Source organism: Gouania willdenowi, chromosome 1 (genome assembly GCF_900634775.1).
Source record: "Gouania willdenowi chromosome 1, fGouWil2.1, whole genome shotgun sequence".
Classification (NCBI taxonomy): Eukaryota; Metazoa; Chordata; class Actinopteri; order Blenniiformes; family Gobiesocidae; genus Gouania; species Gouania willdenowi.
Genome location: NC_041044.1, coordinates 41,204,863 through 41,227,107, shown reverse-complemented (window position 1 = coordinate 41,227,107; position 22,245 = coordinate 41,204,863). Strand labels below are relative to the sequence as shown.

Genomic DNA, 22,245 nt, shown 5'->3' with positions numbered 1-22,245 from the left:
GGGAGGCCGTCCCTCTGGAACATGCTGCTCAGGCATGATCACTGCTCACTCCCTGACTCAGTCCCAAGACCAGAACCATGTGACCCAGTGGTTATTATAGCTCGTGTCCACACTACACTTTTTCCACCTCTGTGTTGATCACAAGTTCTCCTTCCTCCTGGTTTGGGTTTTTCTTTCTTTAATTCATTGATTTCACAATAAAAACTGCTGAAACCTCTTATTTAACTGTTTCTGTTTCAGGCACGAGCTAAAATAAACCGCAACATTTAGCAACAAACCACGTCTAAAACTCTTGACTTTTTCTTGTTACTTTTGACTAGATTTACATTAATGTTTGTGAAACTTGATATTTCCTTTTTTGTTCGTAAAAATATTTAAATGATAATCTAATTCTTAAAAATGAAAGTTATATGTAAATCTAGAACTTGAATGTTAAATATGAAATCATAATCAAAATATATAACTCTTAAAAATTAAATCTAAATGTTACATCTAAAATAAATAAATGTTTGTGTCAATGAGCTTTTATGTTGGCACTTCTGGTGAATTTGCATATTTACCTTTATATTTTTTTTCACCCGTGACATTTAACATTTAAACATACGTCCTAACCCAGACCTTCAGAACTCACTCACACGTGCTGTCCCTTAAAAGAGAAAAAGCCAAAAGTGTCACATATTGTGCAGCTGTTTAATAAATGTGCTTGTGTGATGTTTTGCTTCAGCATCTTTAACCCAGAATTGTCTTTTTGGTCAGACTTTGAGTGAAAAATATAGAGGTTTATATTGTTTATCATCATTTTGAAAAAGTAACAAAACATGAGTTTTGGATCCATATCACCCAGCCCTAATAGGATCGATATCGGCCAATTCTCAAGGCTGTAATATCTGTATCACATCAGAATAGAGAACACTACATTGCAGAAGAAAAAAATAAACAAAACACAAAAATAATTTTTCAAGAAAAATGAAATTTTATTCAATTCAATTATTATTGAAAATGTAACAAACACTGATGATGATTTTTTCCTTTTCAGCCAATGAAGTCGTCCAGTCTTAGTTTCATTAGAGTTTTATTGACATCCCGGTGCTTACATGTGACTTTTCCTTCAAAGTGTTTGCTTCTACACACACTTTATTTATGCATTTCCTTATGACACGCACACACACACGCGCGCACACACACACACACGCACACAGAGGATTTCACGTGAGCTCTTTAATAGGTCGTTGCTGCTACACGTCCCTGCTTTCCACATGTGGGTGAGTGCAGCCCACGCTAACCGTTGCTAACGCTAGTGTTGCTACATGGTCACACGTTGTGAAGCTGCAGCAGAAAAACATCTGCTCACGGTGACGTGAGGAGAATCTCTGCTATGTTTACATGGGAAGTCGAAACGTCCTGAGCTGAACTCTTGCATTCATTATCTTCATATTCTGACGGGCGTCGGCCGGCACTGCGGACTGAGGTCACACGCACGCACACACACACACACACACACACACACACAGTCAGAACCAATCACAATCCAAGAAACAGCAAAAAAAAACAAAAAAAAAAAACAATCCAAACATCTCTTCCTTTTTTAAAACTTTAAACTTTAAAATAAGACATTTATATTTTTATCTACAACATAATTTTAGTCTTTCAGTGACACAAATAATCGTTATCTTACGTCTTAAAACAAACTAGATTTGACGCAGAAAGTGTAACTAAGGTAAAAAGTGAGAAGCTAAAAGCCCAAAGAAACCAAAGAGAAAGGAACTTCTTCCTGGAAACAGAAGGCGGTGTTAAACAACCTGGTGGGGGTATGAAAGTGGGCGTGGCTTCTCAGTAGTTTACGTTGCTGCTGTATCCAGAATATGAGCCTTGGTCGTAGGATGGGAACGTGCCACTGTGTGCCTGCTGCTGGTTCCCACTCCAGGTAGACTGGTTTCCCCAACCTGTGAATGGACAAGAATGAGGATGTGAATGAAATACTACAAAGAAATGTAAAAAAAAAAAACAAAGAAATCTTATCATGTGCGAGATAATAGAAATCAAACCCAATGTAAACATAAAATAAAGACAAATCATTACCCTTATGCCAGAGCTGCTTTGGGTCATGACCCCATTTTGACATCATAAATGACCCCAAAGACATTTATTTTTTCTAGAATTAGTTTAAAGTGTTACAAACACAGAGTAGCCAGGATTAGTGCACAAAGTGAAAAGGACGCATATTTTTATAATTTATTATTATTATTATTATTTGAAAAAGAATAAAATTTAATTATTTGATATTTATTGTGTGTGTGATGTGTATTTGAAAAATAATAATAATAAAACAAAATGTAAAATACAGTTTTAATACATTTTTGCTTAGGTTTTTTTTTTTTATTTTATTTTTACCAAATTTCAGACAACCCCATTTTATTTCCAGGCGACCCCTCATGGGGTCCTGACCCCAAGGTTGAAAAACCCTGCCGTAAGGTAAATGGTAAATAATCCTCACAAACCAGGAATGTTTCTTGCCTAATAAAATGTCATGTGATCAATAAACCTCTACGCTAACATATGCCTGGGTAGTATATGGCGATTCAAGACATAATATTTCTATTTTGGTGATATAGAAAATGTCAGAATTGTCTACAATACATTTTTAATTTATAGCCTTTTTTTTTTTTTTTTAAATTAATTTACTTGTTTATTACCCAGAATTGTCTTTCTGGTCAAACTTTTGAGTTAAAAAAATTGAGAATTATATCATATCAGCCTTTTGAGAAAAAATATGGAGATATGAGTTTTCATCCATATATGGACCCAGCCCTACGCTAACAATGACACAAAGCAAATAAAAGCATGTTTTCTGTCATTAATTATCAGAGTAGAAAAGTGAAAAACATTCCACTTCTTTTCCTGCTGATTTTAGGTGAATTAAAATAATTTTGGAAGGATTTTTATATTCATTAATCCAAAATTACAGCCAACAACAAAATACAGCCAAATGATAAACAAGCACTATTAATTCAGATGTTAACACAAATTTAAAAAAAAAAAAAAAAAACCTTGTAGAGAACAATTTGAGCTGATTACATATTTTAAAAAGTAGAATTTCATATTTGATCAAAGTTTTTTAACGTTTAAGGCTGACTGTGGTGCATCCGCTGCATTAAAATGAGGAAGTTTAAAAAAACAGGAGATTAATCAGACAGCTAATCCATTAAAATGATTTAAAAATAGAAGTCCTGGAATTCACTTTTAAAACTCAATTTAAAAAAATAAATAAATAAAAAAGCTGCTTTAGTTAATTTTTCGTGGCTTTGATGTACTTGGTCAAAATTGATAAAATCTTGTTTTGTTTGTGTGATATTTGGACATTCTTAGGGCGTTAAAGAATATACAATTTTTATTTTTATTTTAAAAACTAATAATTTCCATAGTTTAGATTTGTATATATTATCAACCACAAGTGTAATCTGTGCTAATTATATACAGTACGCAATTTAGTCATAGTTTGTATAATATATATATATATATATTTTTTATCAATTTCTTTGCATTTAAATCAAGCAGAAGACAAAACACAAAACATTTACAACATTGAAGTGCATTTTAGACAGTTTTGCGAGCCGTCCCTGAACGCACCACCACAACCAAGCCTTTAACGTTGAACCCTGAAAAAAGGCTTCACATCATTGTGATAGTTTGACCAAAAGTTCATGTACCAGTGTCACAGTCTGAGTTTACCTCGTACTGAGATTGATTATGAGCACGCCCACTAACGGAAAATTCATTTTTGCTTATTCCGCTGTGAGTTTTGCTCTTTCCGCAGTGCTGACATTGAAAATTCAATTTCAAAGCAATATGTTTTATAATTTATTCTATGCAGTTTTTTTTATTATTACATGTATTGTGTTTGTATATAAAAATGTTTTATAATTTATTGTATGCAGTTTTTTTATTATTACATGTATTGTGTTTGTATAGAAAAATGTGTTTTATAATTTATTGTATGCAGTTTTTTATTATTACATGTATTGTGTTTGTATAGAATAAATGATAAAACAGATATTTCTTTAAGAACTTTAACATAAATATCCAAATATCACACAAACAAAACAAGATTTCTCCACTTTTATTATTTTAATTTTAAAAACAGAAAAACGCTGATTTTATTGTGTTTCTTTTTTTTCTTTCTTCTGCATTTCTATTTTGGTTTAAATCAGTAAAACACAATCACCACAACATTTATTTGGTTGTTTTTACCGTGTACACAGAATATTAGTGCAGTGTCTAAATATGAACGCATCACAAACACCTGGAGTTACATAATTCTTGTTTTCCACCATTCCTAATAAATCTATCGATAAACGACTCTTTGCTGAATAAAAAAACATCAGCCCAAAAACAACAGAGTCCTCGTGCACACGGCCTGATTGCGTTTGTAGATGTTTGAATCAATAGTATTTCAGAGATATACGTAGAATAGTTGATCAGATCAATAGTCTAGCCCTTCACCCAGAGAGGAACACGACAGAGAGTCGTCTGGAATCAATCAACACGTTCTTTGTTTTTCACAATAAAGGTCAAAGTCCTCGCACCACGACGCACTCCTGAGCACATCAGAGTAGTTACTTTAACATCTCCATCCATCCATCAGGGTTGAGGTCAGTTATAATTGTAATCATAATTGGTCATTAATTGCAATTATGACATAATTATAATTGAAAACTTTTGAAAAAAAAAGTTGCAGTTCAGATAATTGACTGTGATTGTAATTGTCATGAAAACTCTATAAAAACTGTCATTTGCAATGTAATTAAACACAAAGTTACAGTTCTATGGTTTTACTGTTTAAATAATTAATTAAATCTATAGGTATACTGATAAAAAAAAAAAAAAAAAGCCTTTCGACGCCCACACCAAAAACATTAATACCAATATTTTCCTGGATTAGGAAGTTTAACAAGGAAACTAAGAGATGAGAAATTAATTAGAGGATAGATAATATTTACAGCTGATTTAAGATGTTATCTTATGAAATGCTAACAGAAAGCTAACACAAGAGGAAGGTTATACATTTTATGGGCATATTTATTAAAGGCTCAGTAATTGTAATTGAACTTTAGTAATTGAGAACATAATCAGTTAAGTTTCTCTTTATTATTATTATTCATCATAGTATTTTGTTCTTAGGTCCTGCGTTCACAGAATTTATGCATTTAATTTTGTCATTTGTAACTTTTTTCCCCATTCATTTCTATTGGGAATTTCAGCCTTTTCACCTTTTTTCCCCTTAATCTTTGAACTTCAGCTGTTCAGCCATTTTTTGGCAGATTTAAACCAATCAACTTATAAAATATTCAGCTTCCTTTTGTCTTTTAACTATTTTACTTTTCCTCCATCTTCAACTGTTTTTGACCTACAGCCATTCAACTGCAGTGACTTTTCAGCTTCGATGCCATTTTTAAAGTGGATAGCTAATGCGCTAAGCTAATGTCAATGCTAGACTAATGCTTATGTTGGGCTAAGATAAGCTAATGCTAACACAGCTTGCATTTTCTTCAGGAAATACAAATATTGTAGTTGTAATTTCTTTCAGGAGAAAATAATGATTGTAATTTTAATTGTAATTGGAAAAAATGCTGGTCAACGTAATGATAATTGGGTTGTAATTGATCATGGATTATTAAAGACGTGACTCAGCCCTGTTACTCACCATAAGAGCTGTATCCCTGCCCTCCAGTGACTGAGGTGGGGTAGGCTGTGCTGTACATGCTGTTGTAGCCACTCTGGCTCTGGCTTTGACTCTGCGTTAGCATCTTCTTCTTCTCCTCTCCGTACCCATAGCTGTACGGGCTCTGCTGGTCGGAGGGAGGAGGCATGGACTGGTAGCTCTGTGCCGCCACTCCGGTGGCGCTGCTGCTGGCACTGGGGACGGGCGGGGCTGAGACGGTGCTGCTGCTCTCGGGATAAAAGGTTCCGTAGCCGACGTCGCTGCTCATAGAGCTGGAGTCTTTAGCAGCAGTGATGGTGGAGCTGCTACTGTAAAGTTTATCTAAAAGATCAAAAAGAAACATCATTTCATGTCTTAACAGTTATTCCTAACACACATTATACACAGGGTATGAAACGAGGGAAATATTATGGGGGCAATTTTTTAAATGATTGGGAAAAAAAATGAAGTTACAGCTTGAATATTCTTATAGATTAAAATGCACGATAGCTTCTGCTAATGCAAATAAATGAAAAGCAAAGACTTTCTTTTTCAGAGAGAAGTTTGCAAGTAGTGTGGTAGCCATTAATGAAAGAAAAAGACAGATGTAGGGAATTGTTTAGCTCTTAACTAAATGTAAATATGACACCAAACAAAATCATAAAAACAGCAATGCACATAGAAGACTAATGATGTTTAATAGACCTATAGTTTGTAAAGAAATTAAAATAATACCCAACTTAAAGTGTAAACAGGTTCCTTACACACACAAAGGAAATTTGAATACATCAACACTAGAATCTGCTCCAGAATTAGCATTTACACATTAAAAAAAGCTATAATAGCTGCAGAATCAAAGCTCAGAGATAATAATGGGCTTTATTTGTGCATGTTGGAGAATAAGTTGTTGACTAAATACTTGGGGACATTCTTGGCTAAAATGGCCAAATAATTTCCGGCACAGATTATACAAGTTGTTCATCCTCAGAATGTCAGTTACTGATTTATTCGCACACAGGTGACCAGCTAATGTTGTCCTGCATGTTTTTTATAGACAATTTTTTATTTGTGATCTACTAACAAAAAATATCAATGCTTATTCTATTTTTTATTTTGAAGAACTTACAATTAAAAATGTGCAAAACAAGACTGGAAAACATCAGCAAACCAGTAACAATTTACTGCAAAGATGTGATAAATTTCTTGTGTTCACGTGTTCCAAAGTACATCACAGTGTGTGGTATTGGTGCAAATTTAGTCAACAATTGCGATATGCTGAACGTGGTATAGCAAACATAGGAACAAATTCTACTTGAATACCAATAAATAAAAATATGGAGCAGTTTTATCGTGTGTTTCACGACTCCGATTTAAAGCAAACATCTGCAGACCTCAGTCAATTTCAATAAAGGTGCTGCTGCTATAAAATCACACCAGAGGGCTCAGACTATGGTGTTAAACATGAAGGTTGATAGATCTGATGTACACTAATGGTCAAAAGTTTTAGAACACCAATTTTTTCCAGCTTTGTACTGAAAATTATTTAGTTTATTGTGTCATTGCACTCTGAATTGAAAATATAGAACAAAATACGCAATTTGAGTTGAAAAAAATAATAATCATGGAATCAATTTATGGACCAAAATGGTCAACAAAAACCTTCGGCAGGTATAACAGATGAACACATTCACTCGCGAAAAGTAGGAACACTTGTAGGAATCAGTAGCACCAGCTATAAAGGCTGATTCAACCTTTAAATTGTTAACACACTTCATGTTCTATGAAAAAGGCCTATTTGTAAAATTCTGAAATGTACATTATTTTTCAGTTTTGGGTAACCAAACCTTTTTTTTTTTTTTACCTCTGGCTGTTCAGTACTTACCTTTGGACCATTTCAAGCTATTCATTGAATTTGCACGACTTGAATTGCAATAAATAACTGGAAAGATTAGGGTGTCCAAAAACTTTTGACTGGTAGTGAATAAAAAATAATCTGTTTCCAACAGATAAAAATGTTAAAGAATGTTGTAAATGTCTTGCTGTGGCGACCAAAAGAATAAGCTAAAAACAACTGTGTTGCTTTTACTGACTAGAAGATTCTCCTAATGTTGTTTTAATTTATTTCTGTGCCTTGAGTCGAACAATAGGAGACAAGTTGTCATGTTGTTGCTTTAGGTGTGAGATAAAAGGCATGTGAGAGGGTGTCATTCTCCCACTCGCAGAATGTTTCTTGAGCTACTTTGTGTTTCAAAGATCACATAATATGAAAGTAGAGCCATGTCCTGGAATAGAAACAAACGCTGACATTTTGGATACTTACGATAACCGGAGCCAGAGCTGCTCTCGTAACTGTAGTTTGCTTTTAAAGATAAAGGAATAAAAGGTTTTAGCCATCATTCTGTTGGATTTCAGGTGGGTTCTTTTTGGACTCTTTAATGTTACACTGCTTACTTTTGTTGTAGCTTGTTCCAGGAAGATACGGTTTGCCTCGTCCTCTTCCTCGACCCCCTCGGTGTGGACCCCAGCCTCGAGTCCCCGAATCAGAGGGAATACCTCTGATGGTGCCGAACCCTGGGATGTGCTGTGGAACAAATAAAACACACCTCAGAGTTAAGGCGACACCAGATACCACGACGTGTCCACTTCTACTGATCATGGGGGTGAGATAACGTCACCATGTCTGTGTAGGTGACCTTCTTCTTAGGAATGTTTTTACTAAACGGTGACAATTCGAGTTCTTCTGGGAACAACTTCTCCAGAGCAGCCAAAGCAGCGTGAGCTTTAGCTTCTTTCTTATTGGAGCCCCTCCCTTTAAACTTCTCTCCGTCCACTTCCACCTGTGACACAGGAGACACAAACCCACATGAGCATCAAAGACTTATGACTGTGCTAAAATACAAAAGAACCCAAAGAAATTCAGAGTAGAAGATTGTGTGTTGTTTATCTCTCTCTAACACAGTGGTTTTCATACTTTTTTGAGTGTTCCCCACTTTGAACAAAGGTACATATTCAAGCCCCACCTGCACCCACTGCCCCCCAAATAATCCTGATAAATAACACATTTTAAAATGTATTGAACTAACAGGGAACAAGTCACATCACATTTGTTAATAGATGAAAAATCAAAAAACTAAATTAAACTAATCACCTGCATAACAAAAAAAAATATGTAAAAGTGCAGAAGTAAAAAATACAAGAAATAATCAATCTAATTAATTACTGCTATTATGATTTTTAGGATATTCATTAGTGCTTTCTGTTTAAGCTGATGGTGTACTAGCTGACGAGGTGATGGTTGACCTGGTGACACGATAAAAGCTTTACACCTACAATCACACAGCTGAGTGGTGATTTGTGCAAAACGTGAGGGTGATTCACTGGTTGACGGTAATTAAAGGTTTTTTGGGGCCATATCACAGTTTTCTCTATTAAACCTATTTAGAATGTTTGATACGATTTCGGGAAGATTAATAGCCAGTAAAGTTATCTAAACAGGAAACAAAATGAAAAACTGACACAGAAATGGGTGAACTCTGAAACTCTCAATCACGCTTCCAGTTCACCTCCATGACAAAGCACTTTTCATGGGAGCCTCCAGACTCTGCAGACAGCTCGTACTTCAGACTGCGTCGCTTCTCGTTGAGTTCCATCACCGGGTTTTTACCATTTTTTGTCAGAAGAGGACCCTGGGTGTTCTGCTCGTGATAAGAAAAAGATATATTCACAGATAAAAACACATGTACAAATCTAAAAACAAACAAACAAACAAAAAGGGCTCTTAGATGTCTGGCTCGTACCTCTTCTGATGTGGTGGCAGCTTTGCTCGCTGGTTCCTGGGAACCTGCAGCAGCTTCAACAGCAGGCTCTGCTTTAACTTCTGAGCCTGTTGGGAGACCGAGCTCCTGCAAGACCTGACAAATCAAACACAAAAAGTGACTGGACAAGAAGCGCATCAACAGTTTTTTTTAATTTATGTTCAGGAAAAAGCTACAGAAGGAGTAAAGCAATGTGTCAGACAATAATTTTACACTTAATGAAACCAAAATAGTGGAACCGACTAGATCATTTGAAGCATGATCCCAAAGACTAAGTCATTTTACGTGAATAGGAAGTTCTTACCTTGGTGGCTACGTTTAGCTTGGCTGCTCTCTTGGACGGGCCAGTTGCTTCGAAGGTTTTCCCATTGAGGTCTACGGCCATTTTAAAAACTGGCTCGTGTACCGGACCGGTCTGAGACAGTAGACGGTACTCCAGGCCCGGGCGGTACTGGTTCAAACGCATCACAGCGTTCATGTTCAGATCGTCCGCAACTATAAGAAAAAGACAAATGTTAGAAAAATGACACTAATGCGTTCATTTATAAATGCTCATTAATGAACCTGATACTTTTTGCACATGCTAGAGGAAAACCATCCATCCCATTACCTCACATCTTAATCACTGAGTTTAAATGTCATCGAATTAGAAGCACAGTATAAATAAAGAACAAACTGATCATCATGAAAACAACGGACTGATTTTGAGTGTGAAAGTCAATAATTTATGTAAACGATTGGCCTGTGTCAGTACAATTAGAATTCTCCGGCAACAGAAAATACAAATCAGGGATGGGTACAGAATTCGGTACAGACCTAATTCCTTTGGTACCACTAGTACCGATTCATGTAAAATTAAATAATACCATGTTTCGGTACCTAAACTTATCCTTGTGACGGCAGTAGCTGTGGGTTCAGCGATGGCTGTTAGAAGGAAGTCGTAAGACTCTGCTTTTGAATTATTTTTTAGAACAAACAGAATTAGAACCCACTAAACTCTGGCAATAGCACCAAACAAAAACTTGGTTATTTTGGTAAAAAAGGGGAACAGATGCTGAGGTTTTCACCTATGCGCATAAATGCAAAGAAAATGCTCTCACTATAGAGCCCTGTCACGTAGAGCTGCTTTTTAATTTGTGCATTAATAAAAAAACACTGTACAGTTGTAGTTAAAGGTTTTCATGCTGAAGAAATTTGTGAAACAAATGTTACAATATACAATACAAACAGTTGGATGTTGGTTTGATATATTTGTTAAAGTTTGTTATTAATTATTATTATTATTATTAATAAATATGGTTAATTGGAATATATTGAGATTTTATTATTCACCATTTATTACCACACAAAAGTACAGGAAATTGGTACTGTTGAGTACAGAAACCAATTCACAGGTACCGAGTATCGGTTCAAATAGAAAAGGTACCATCCCTAATAAAAACTGGTAGAATTAAGATGAAGTGTTGAGCCTGCCTGTGAGCTGATTTTATGGTGTGTATATATTTAGACAGTAAGAAGATAAAATGTTGGTGAGGTACTGACATGACTTCCTGGTAAAGCGCTTCTGAAACTTGAGAATCTTCTTCGGCTTGGCAAAATGTGGGTCCTCCTCACTTTTCTCCACCTCTGTGTACAACCTCTTGGCTGGTGGATTGAAGCTTGGAGCGATCTGAGCTGCATGAACCAACAGAAACCAGGTAAAGATCTGAGCATCTGATGAAAGCATCACATGGAGAGAAAGAAAGAATAAAAGGTGGACCATCACCTACCTGCACCCTCTTTCGCACCCCTGGCAGGGAACCTCCAATGCTTCAGGGGTCTTTTTTCTGTCCCCAGCACCTTGTACATTTGTCCAAACGCACACAGCCTCAAGGCGAACTGTGGAGAGCACCGAGGTGAGAAACCTTTCCTCAGGTTAATAATGCACCAGTGCAGCTAATATTTTTCTTACCTGAGCGCTCTGTGTGATGTCTTCACGCTGCTGCTCACTTAGGTATTCTATGGCGTTCACTGCTTCTTTCTCACAAGGATCTTTGATTCCTGGGCCGTCTGGATTAATAAAAGTGAGTTTGCAGATTTTGTTGGCGTTCGAGCCCGAAATGAAAACAAATCCTAAATAAAAACCTCACCATTCAGGAGGATCCCAGAGGCGACGCACTCCAGCACCCTGCGCATGGCCTCGCCTGCTTCCATTGGTCGGTCAGATGTACTGATAGCTTTCTGTACCAGCAGCTCAAGAGCCTGTGTACACACCATAATTACCACCAAACGTTATACAACTCATCGAGTGTTGTATCAAGAAGTACCGTATTTTACTGGCTAATGAACGCACCGCTGTATTGACCACATTTAAAAAATGTAATCAATTTTCAAAGAAAAAAAAACACAAAGGCCGCACCGTGACATAAGTCGCACTCTTTTGGCTGATGAGGGTGCCCTTCAAACGACTCGGCAAATCAAAACGGGCAGGTAGGCAAGCTGCTATACTGTTCAATTTAACTGAGATTTCCGCATATTCTGATAAGTTTCAACTATCGAGTCTCTATCTCCGCATGAAGTCTCCTCCTCACTGCTCCATGTCTGCATATCAGTCACTTTACAGCTTTTTATGGTCACTTTTTACTGGAACAAGACTGATACTCCGCTCTCTCCGTTTGTTGTTCTTAGTTTGAACTATATCAACCTCAGGAACGGTCACGTAGAGTCCAAACTCTATGTCAGAATACAGACACAATCGCTTCTGAAGAAACCCAACATGGTGATTTCACAACTTTGTCATTTACTATTCCCTACTATTTAAAAACTGGCCAAGTTATCTTACATTCGAAACCTTATTGTACTTTTTAAATGCTCTTCCCACAGTAAATGCAAACATGCGCAACACTCCCCGGTGTGTTTTTAAGCCAATTTTATGTGTTTTACTGTGCTGAAGGTGTTTTATTGTGGTGAACGTGTTTTATTGTGCTGAATGTGTTGCTGTTGTGGCCGTGTCAAAAAAATAATTTCTGTCACTGCATCAGGACAGACAATAAAGTTTATCTATCTAACTTCCATTTAATACCGGTATTTGATTTTCATTCAAACGTCTTATTCTAGGCACTGAAAATAAAAACAAATACTCAACAGACGCATGTCTTGTGCTGTCACTCACTCAAACACTATTTCCTTTCACTTGGACACTGTCTATGAAGTACAACACCTCTGTTCTGTTATTAAAGCTGGGAGTGCTTTTACTTTTCCTACATTATCCGAAGCTCGTTTTAGAACGTTTAGTTCACAGTAATGTTCAGTGGCTGCAGCTGCATGGAGGCGTAGTTGCAGCGCCCATTGGCAGCACGCCCATGTCCCCAAACGGCTGGAATCCTGCTGTTTTTCCCCACCCGACCTCCCACCCAGCTCTTCCCACATGCCTTGTCTCGAGTTGTTGACTGTGTCATGCTTACATTTATGTTTGCGGAGGCGGTTTTTTTCCTGGTTTCACACTACTTCCCCTTTAGGAAAATCAGTTTCAAACTGGCAGTTTTTTTCCCCCTCACCCCTCCTCTCCTCCTGTTGTTGATCCCTTTTTCACCTAAACATGTGGGCGCCGCAAATGGCGCCCACATATTTAGGTGTGTTGATGTGTATTCTCTCACTGCAACTACCAAGTCAAATTCCTCGTATTGGTCTAAACTGTACCTGGCCAATAAAGCTCTTCTGATTCTGAGTTCAGTCATTCTGCTGCAGGAATGACGGTCAGTAATATTCTGCCCCCTGACATCCGCTTTCACTGGACACGAATGCGACTGACTGAAAAACCCACGCAATGGCCGTACCCTTGACTTTAAATGAAAAAAATTGAATCCTATACACCAGAAAATACAGTAAGCAAGTGTACAACAGTTGTCTCACCCATCCACTGAGCGGCGTCCAGGTAGGAACTCGGTTACACAAGTCCCTAAGAATTCGGATGACGATGACAGCAGAGTTGAGGTTGCTGACTTTGGCCTGAGGACACAAGCGTAAACGGGCTCAGTAACATGGAGCGTTTATCAAAGCTTACCCACACTGTGCTTTTTCAGTTTTTCCTGAATCCAATCAGAAATGGCAGCGAGCACAGAATGGTGAGGAGTGACGAGCCGTCTCCAAATTAACAGCAAACATTCGCCGATCATCTTGTGTTCTATGCTGTTAAAATACAGAGGGCTCTTCTTCTCAGAGTCAGGGGCCAATAAATTAAAACATCTATCAATGGTGCGGATCAGCAGAAAAAGTCAATGCTAGCGAGTTTTAAAATTAGCAGCTACATCAGTGAGAACTGAGAGCAACAATGTGCATGTCTCTAAAAGGACAGACAAGACTTTTATACAAAAAAGGACGTGAATGCAAACCTGGAACCACTTGACATGGCGGAGGGACGCCAAGGCCGTCAGGCATTTCTGCCTGTCCAGAACCTCCGGCGGATCGATGACCGTTTGCGTTTCTATTGACGAGGTGGGGTAAGAAGAAAAGGTACAGTTTGACCAAGGGGGGCAGCTCTGTCTTGAAACTCAGGGGGCAGCAGCTTTTCCCAAAGCTACAGCAGCAGGAAAAGGGGTCCAAATAGGCTTCTATCATAGGTTGATTTAGAATCATTTAGAAGTGTTGTGATGGTATGTGTCGTGTGCTACAGTGATGATGACCCCCTGTCCTTAGCCGCTCAGCGTGGGTATGCTGCTCCCCCTCCTCCTGAGACAGTGTTTCCAGTTGGTCAAAGGTCCAGCGGTCCTAAAAAAACTTGACAAACTAAAAGGGTCATCAGTTGGAAATCACAAGCACTTGAAACTTTTTACGTCAGCCCCAAACTGCAGCAAAACTGATCAAAGAGTGAATCTTAAGAGGTTGTATTAAACTCTAATGGGGCATCAAGAGCCAGACCGGCCGAGGGCAGGTTTTAGCACCTTTACCTTTAAATTAACTCTGTTGTTGTCAGTGTTAGAGGAGATTAATTCTCTTTACTTTCATCTTTTGCTATGAAAATTATAGTCAATATTATTGATCCTGAGAATAATCTTTGTACGCGTTTCACAGGTAAATCAAACATCTCTAATAATTTCAGCCACACAGACTTATTAAATTGAACTTTAACAGCTGGGTGCACATAAGAGATTTACATTTCTACTGACTGGTTTATATTAGGGGTGAGACAACATAGAAAGTAAATGAGATGAGATGATATACGATACTGGACTTAAGGTAACGATACGAGCTGATATTTTTGAAAAGGGAGATAAAATAATTTATTTTGAAAAATAACTATACTTTTATTTGACTAACTCTGGGCATACTTACATATATTCAGGATAGAATCTTTTGATAACACTTTATTTGAAGTTTAATAAATAAGGCTGACAATACCCTGTCATTAGTATTAATAAGATGTCATGAAGGCTGTCATTAAGTGTTGTTCGCTGAGTTACGACTCCTTTGGAGCGATGTTGGCATTTATTAGGTTAGGTGGAGAGATCTAGTGGTGTAGGATAGGGATAGGGTTAAGGTTAGGTAGGTCTGGACAAACAACCACAACTGGGTCTGTCTGGACCTCTGCCAGGCTCCAACCCCTGACCTGTGGTGTATGAGTTGGAGGTGGAGCGTTTGGGTGCGTTCCTTCCTGTCATTTCTAGGATGATTTTAAGGAGTTCCATTTAAGGTGTTAAATCTACTGTAGGTTTAGGGTTTATGGTTGAGGTGTCTCCTAATTGAAGTTATAGGCCCAGTTTCTTTATGTTTTGGGCTGGGTGCCCCTAGTGGTTAGGATTAGGATTGGGATTATGGTTTTTAAACAGTGTACAATGAATCAACATGCATTAACACACCCGTATAAGACAGTTATGTTGTGTGGAAAAAGCACTAAATCTGCACTGAGACCGGTAAGGCTCAGGTTTAGGTGACACTTTTAACGCTCTTATTTAAAGGAGACATATTATACCAATTTTTCACCTTTAAACACAATTCCCTGTGGTCTGAATAAGATATCTGTGCTGGGGTTTGGTCAAAACAAGACATGAATCAAGCAGTTTAAGGTTTAAGACCCTATATAAACCAGCTCTTTCAGAGCGCTCCGTTTTCCTCCCCCTCCCCTCTCTTCCGAGGGAGACAAAACTGTGACGTCACAAACTGAGAAGATTTGAAACGGAGTACTTTTCTCTGCGTTGTAAGACTTACATAGACCACGAACAAAGGACTGGATGGGTTTATTTTACATTTTGTGTGCCGGCGGACACTCAAATTACCTCATATGTGTTTGAAAACACTGCAAAAGTGAATTTGTCATATTATGTCCCCTTTAAATACAACTGAGCTTTAAGAATCCAGTAACTCTGTACATGCTGCACACATGTTGAAATCCCACCAAAGCAAGCTTTAGCTGCACCTTCTTCAATAAGTTCTGTGAAGCTAGAGAAATGTTCTCACTGGGGATCAGTTTTGCAGCAGCTGGTTCCCAACTAACATGTCCAGCATCAAGACCATGCAATTCGCGCTCAGCTTGTTTCTTGTTGTAAAAGACTTCCACAGTGAGCCTGAAAAAGGGCCAGAGATGATTGGATGACGCCAGCTCGCCAGGAAACGACGACAGCCCTCTGTAGCGAGTGAAGAGCCAACGTTGGATGGGTCTTCACTGGCTAGAGTTAAAGACATTCGCTGTGTGTGCTCCACTGAGGCCTAGAGGAGAAAAACCTCCACCAGTGACAGTCCGTGGAGCACAACAGCGAATCAAAACGACAACACACAGGTTTCACTGAGGGAGTAGAAGCCTGGATGCAGTGACACACCTTCTTCACTTTGAGTCTCCATCCTGAGTGAAGGAGATGTCAGGCAGACTTTCAGAGTCAGGGCCCGTCCTTTGGTGGTATTCACTGCAACGGAGGCTTCCTCTGGACACTCCGTAACCGTGTACTTCCCAGCAGCAAGAGTCTTTGAAAAGAAATGATATCATTAAAAACTTTACTTGGAAAAACACTCCAAACGCTTGTCTGTACGTACCTCCAACTCTGCCGTGAGCTTTTCAATCACTTGTCTGAGGAGACTCATCGTTGGCTTATTGGAACAAATCAGGACAAGCTCCAGATCTTCGTCTCCCTTCAGCAGAAGTCCTTTAGCCAGCAGCCCAACCCTTACCACGCCACGCAGCACAGGCTTGGAGTCAGAGCTTGTGTTTGGGAAAAAAAACACTTTGGCTTTAACACAGAGATATTCTAAAAGAGTCACTCACTGTAGCAGCAGCACATGTAGCGTTAGCTCATTAGCATTAGCTCTGCAGAAGCTGCCTCAGGCTCACCATCGTGTTAAAACTAAAAGTAGCAGGTTTAACCACTGCTCATTTAACATCAATAGATCTAGGTTGTACTTAATTTTTGATATTCATAATTTATTATTTTGATGTATAAAAAACAAGCAGAAGAGTCAGGTATAGTATATGTGGTATCATGTTTTCTGTCGTCAGTTTAATGTTCGTCTCATTGTGCCACGTTTTTTAACTGTACGTTAAATGTTATTGTTTAACTGTATGTTATATCACACTTACCTGCCAACATATTAAATTTAGCTATTGACCTAACTTATATTGATGCTGTTTGCTGACAAATTGATTCATATGCAATGTCTTATTTTAAATAAATAAATAAATGAAAATGAAATGAAAAGTAAACCTAATAAGTGTTTTTATTAAAAATGAGAGCAGAAAAGTTAACATTCTGTTCATTTAAACTGAAGTGTATGTTGGAATTTATTTAAATAAAATGTGAATATATTTGCTATCAAATGTTGTTTACTTGTTTGTTTATGTCCTTAATTAATTTATAGACGATTCTCTTACAAAAACAACAGGAATCTATTAAACCTCACCTGTATTGTTCAGTATTTAGGGATTTATTTCACTCACACTGGTTGAATTATTATTTTGGCTAAAAAGTTACTGAATTGTTTCAAGTCACTGAATCGTCCTTCAATCGAATCCCTGCTAAAACCAATTGTTACACCACTACTAGTTTAGGACAAAATGTGCAGAGAAAACGCAAACCTTTCTGCTTTAGAAGTTTTTCCCCCCTCAGCTAATGCTCCCATCTGGTCAGACACAGTCTTCAGTGCTCGCTCCACATGCGAGACCATCACCTGCACCGCCTTCAGCTCCCCAGGTAACGGGTACACCTCAGCGTGTTTGTCCATCATCATGTGATCCTGGGGCGAAATGTATTTTGGGGGAGGTGGAGCCGCCTACACAACAAACAAAAAACAACAACAAAATCATCACAAGACTTAAATGGACACCTAAAACATGCCTGAACGTGGCCAAAAACAGCTTGGATAGCAGAGATATACTTTGAGATGAGCATGTAAATAGAAGCAGTAAAATCAGTCAAAGACAATGTTTGGATGATTCAAAGGTTTAAAAAAAAAAAAAAAAAAGCAGACTACTTCCTCAAAATAGAAATAAAAGATAGATGAGAAAAAAGGTATTTTAGACCAAAAGAGGAAATCAGATTTTTCTCAAAATCCTGGAACATTCTACTCAAGGTTTTGTTTTCAGAAGCAGAAACAGGAAGAACCTCCAAATGACGGCGCTCTTTGAACTCCTCCACAGCAGCGACGTAGTCTTGGTACTGACGGAGCTCCTCCTCATAGCACAGACAGTCATACCAGTAACGCAGCTCCTCATACCTGAAAGAAGAGAAACACCATCGATCCTTCATGAAGTTCACTAAAGTAAAAGATGTTTCACATTTCATTCCACAAGCTTGTTTAGTTTTAAAATGAATTGTTTGACATTTATATAATATCCTTTGAAGATGCCTTATTAAACCATAGCTGCGCTCTATATTTCCAAGCTCTTCAAAAGAAAAGTCAAACATGATTGTTACTGTAGTAACATCCTCACCCACACTTATACACAAATACTCCTGACAATGACAATTAGTGAAAAAAAACAAATGAAGTTGGAGAAAGTAAGTGTGTTGAAGTACTGGATGTGATTGCTGGTGGAATTTTGTGAATGTGTTCACCATAAAGATTTTTCATAGCATACTGGCACATAAAAATGGCATTTATCTTATCTGACATGTTTATTGATGATGTTTTCCACTACTGATACAACAAGGAAAGTCAAACAGCTAAGCTAAAGACATTAAAGCTACGTTCATTCCAAGCATTAATGCTCAATTCAGATATTATGCTCAGATCCGATCTTTCGTTTGGGAGTTCACGTTACCATTTAAATGTGACCTGTATCAGACTCCAGTAAGAACTGTTTGCAGCTCCGTACGGACCCGCATGTAGAGCTGGGCAAAGAATCGATTTAATCGATTTATCAACTTTGTAGATAAAAATGATTTTTATTAGGGGTGTGTATTGCCTGGCATCTGGCGTTACGATTCGTGTCACGATACATAGGTCACGATATGACACGATATATCCCAATATTAAAGTATAATGCGATTATTGTGATTCATAAAAAACTAATCTGTAAATGCGTGCACCTTTATGAGAACATTATGTATGAAATATATTTTATTGGCATATTTCACACTCAAAACATTGGCTTTAACATGCCATGTGCCAACAACTTAAAATAAGAAAATAACATAGTGCAACTTAATTGAGGTATATGCCTAGAACAACAAATAAATGCAGAAAGTTAGTATTTTCTTTTTAGATTTTTTTGAAAAAACACAAGCTGGTCAACATGCCCAGGTTTCAGCACTTCTTTGTGCAGTTACAATGTCTCCTGCAGTGGAAAAGATGTTCCTGGTTAAATAAAGGTAAAAAAAAAAAAAGTGATATGGATGCATTTTTAATTCATCTGAGAATTGCGTGACGTAATATCGCGATATATCGCCGAATCGATTTTTTTTTTTCAACACCCCTAATCTTTATTCAGCAAATTCGAGTTTAAAAAAAAAAGAAGATATTTTTTATTCTTTTAAATTAATTTTTTTTCCCAATACAGTTTGTTCGGACTTTTTCACGTTCTGTCCTTGTGGGTTACCGTAGCGCGATGTGAGCCAGCCCCCTCTTTGTTTATGCTTTGAGTAGGCTATATGTGTGCCACAGGTATGTTTAATTTTTTATTCGCACTATAGTGCTGAGATGCTAAGGGAAGAGTTTATTATTTTTTTAATTGTAATGTTATAAAATATGTAGTTATATGATTTCTTAATCAGAAAATTTAAGCTACTGCGAAGTTGCTGTTGCACTTTTGCTTAAACCTGGGTTAAAGCTTGAAACTGTTGAATGACAGAGCCTCATTTACTTTTGATTTTGGGATTGTTCTATGCATTTTAACTCTTGAGGACAATCACAGCAATAAAGTTGCACTTTTGACAATATATCTAATGTCTGCAGTAATTTTTAAGTGCAATGAAAAAAATAATAATTTGAAAATCGACTCAAAACTCGAATTTTTCTTTAAAAATTGGAGACATTTTTTAGAGCAAGATCGCCCACCCCTACGCGTCACTATAAAGTGACATCAGCATATCAAACGCACATGAAAACTGCCTTGTCCGTTCACACTGAGGCCACATTAAAAATAAAAAATTTGATCTGTATCTGATTCAGGACCACAAATGAGATCTGGCAACCCGGGCCTTCCTCGGTCTATTGAGCTGCAGTGTACCTGTCGAAATCATGCGGAAGAAGTCGATGTCCCTGTTTGATCAGCTCGTCCCAGTGCAGCAGCTCCTCATAAGCCTGATGTTCATTCCACATGTGTCCCCTGACGGCCGCCATCATGTAACTGCAGGATCAGGTGTGTAAAGCAGAGACTAAATGAATAAAACAAACACACACGTCTCACCTGTGCCTGTAACACCGTCAGTTAAAGCAGGAGACACATACATAGAGTTAAACCACGTAATTGCTGGTATTAAAACACCCAAAATACATAAACGTTGTTTACAAATCGTCATGCAGTTTGCTACTCGGCTAATATTTGTAGCACTGTAGGCTAACCCGACGCGAGCAAGCTAAGAATGCAGCTAACATTCTACTTCGTCCTCAAACTATTCATCTACACGCCACACTTATACTCTTTAGAGGATAAATGTTTCTGTAAATGAAGTTAGTCCGTCCTTACCTGCGTAATAATTAAGCAAATAAACGTTTACGGTCTTTTAGCGACAACGTTATTAGTGTAAAATTACAGGTCGAGGTCGTCTTCTTTGGCTCAACACCGACAACATGTATGAGCATTACCGCCCCCACCTGGTCAGAACAGCTCATTACTGGGCTGCCGTTTACTTTTAAAGCAACATTCATTATCTCTTCGCGGATATTTTTTAAGCCACTAAATTAGTAAATTTTCATACATTTTATTTAAGAGAAAAAAAGCGTTTAGATTATCAAGAGTTTGTGAAATTAAAACTCTTTGTTACTACTGTGAATTGTTTCCTTAATATTTTATTGTTTATTTATTTATTTTTTTCAATGTTAGGTGACCTTGAGACGTTTTGAAAGGTGTCTGAGAATAAAATAAATTAAAAAAATATGTATTATTATTATTATTATTATTATTATTATTATTATTATGTGTCATACTCATGGCTTGGGGGCCAAATCCGGCCCTTTGAAGCTTCCAATTCGGCCCGCAGGAGAAAGTAATGACAAAGAAAACATGAATCATTGTGTAAATGAAACTCATCACTGCTGGTGCTTATATTGCATGACTTCCGTCATTTTTAAAGTTAAACAGTTAAAAAAACCTCCAAATTCTTACAAAATCCTTCAATCTTCTTCAAATTGTTACATAATCTTTCCCTAAATTAAATAAAAATTGGTCACAACATCTAGGGAATTGAAAGTAAAGATCCTATTACTGATATCTGCCACGTATTGCTTGGTTATTGTCGGTTTCTTACATATTTTGTATTTAATGTATACGTAGAAGGGCTAACTAGGGCACAATAATGTTGAAATTTTTTGTTTTCCCGCATAAAATCTGTGTCCCACTTGAGATCAAACTGTTCCGTATTTGAACCCTGAACTAAAATGAGTTTGACACCCCTGCCTTAGAACATAAATACTTTTCAAAAGACTAAAAAAAATCATGATTTGAGCTATTAAAAGTACTTTTAGTAGCTGATGACATATTTAAAATCTGAATGTTAGAACAAACTCACATTATTGCATTTTTTCAGCAAAGTTGCATGTGTGCTCCAAAGATGCACAGATTTTAATTTTGTTTTTGAGACCAGTGGTTCAAAACGTTTTACACAGTCCTGTACCCCTTCAGACATTTACCCTAAATCCATCTACCCCCTACTTCTGCACGCTTAAAAAACACAATCATGTAATGTCATATACAATGCATCCCTACAGTGAAATTTCTCTCTGAATTTTACCTGTCCTGTTGATAAACAATATATAATAATAATAAAAAGAATAATAATCTGTATAAGAACAAAATAAACATTATATTTAGAATTATAACTTGTTTGCTTTAAATAATAATGTAAATATAAAATCTAAATAATGTAAATGAAAACTCAACAATATTTGCAGGAGCTCACAGTTTTCCCGGTGCTTATACCGCACAATTGCAGTCATTTTTAATGTTGAACGGATAAAAAAACCCTTCAACTTTCCTCAAATTACGACATATTATTTCCCTTAATTAAATAAAAATTGGTACAAAATCTAGGAAATTTAAAGTGAAGACCCTGTTGGGACTGATATTTATCACTAATTGCTTGGATATTCTTGATTTCTTACATATTTTGT

At 37.2% G+C, this 22,245-nt stretch overlaps 1 protein-coding gene across 2 annotated transcripts; it reads right to left on the bottom strand.

Annotated features, from left to right (window-relative positions):
* Window positions 1-1,573: 1,573 nt before the first annotated feature.
* Window positions 1,574-20,741, bottom strand: LOC114467510 (interleukin enhancer-binding factor 3-like). 2 transcript variants are annotated; one of them, XM_028453872.1, is made up of 20 exons: window positions 20,603-20,741; window positions 20,144-20,263; window positions 18,078-18,189; window positions 17,552-17,745; window positions 16,516-16,681; window positions 16,305-16,446; window positions 13,884-13,975; window positions 13,405-13,500; window positions 11,643-11,754; window positions 11,465-11,562; window positions 11,283-11,391; window positions 11,056-11,187; window positions 9,818-10,008; window positions 9,496-9,609; window positions 9,262-9,393; window positions 8,374-8,535; window positions 8,150-8,279; window positions 8,019-8,057; window positions 5,702-6,040; window positions 1,574-1,943 (listed from the first exon to the last, which is right to left on the bottom strand). In XM_028453872.1, the coding sequence occupies exons 2-20, from the start codon at window positions 20,257-20,259 to the stop codon at window positions 1,831-1,833; spliced, it is 2,589 nt and encodes an 862-aa protein (XP_028309673.1). In that variant the 5' UTR covers window positions 20,260-20,263; window positions 20,603-20,741; the 3' UTR covers window positions 1,574-1,830. The 2 variants fall into 2 exon arrangements, with proteins under 2 accessions (XP_028309673.1, XP_028309665.1); XM_028453864.1 differs by having other exon boundaries at window positions 9,262-9,609.
* Between the last annotated feature and the right edge of the window lie 1,504 nt (window positions 20,742-22,245).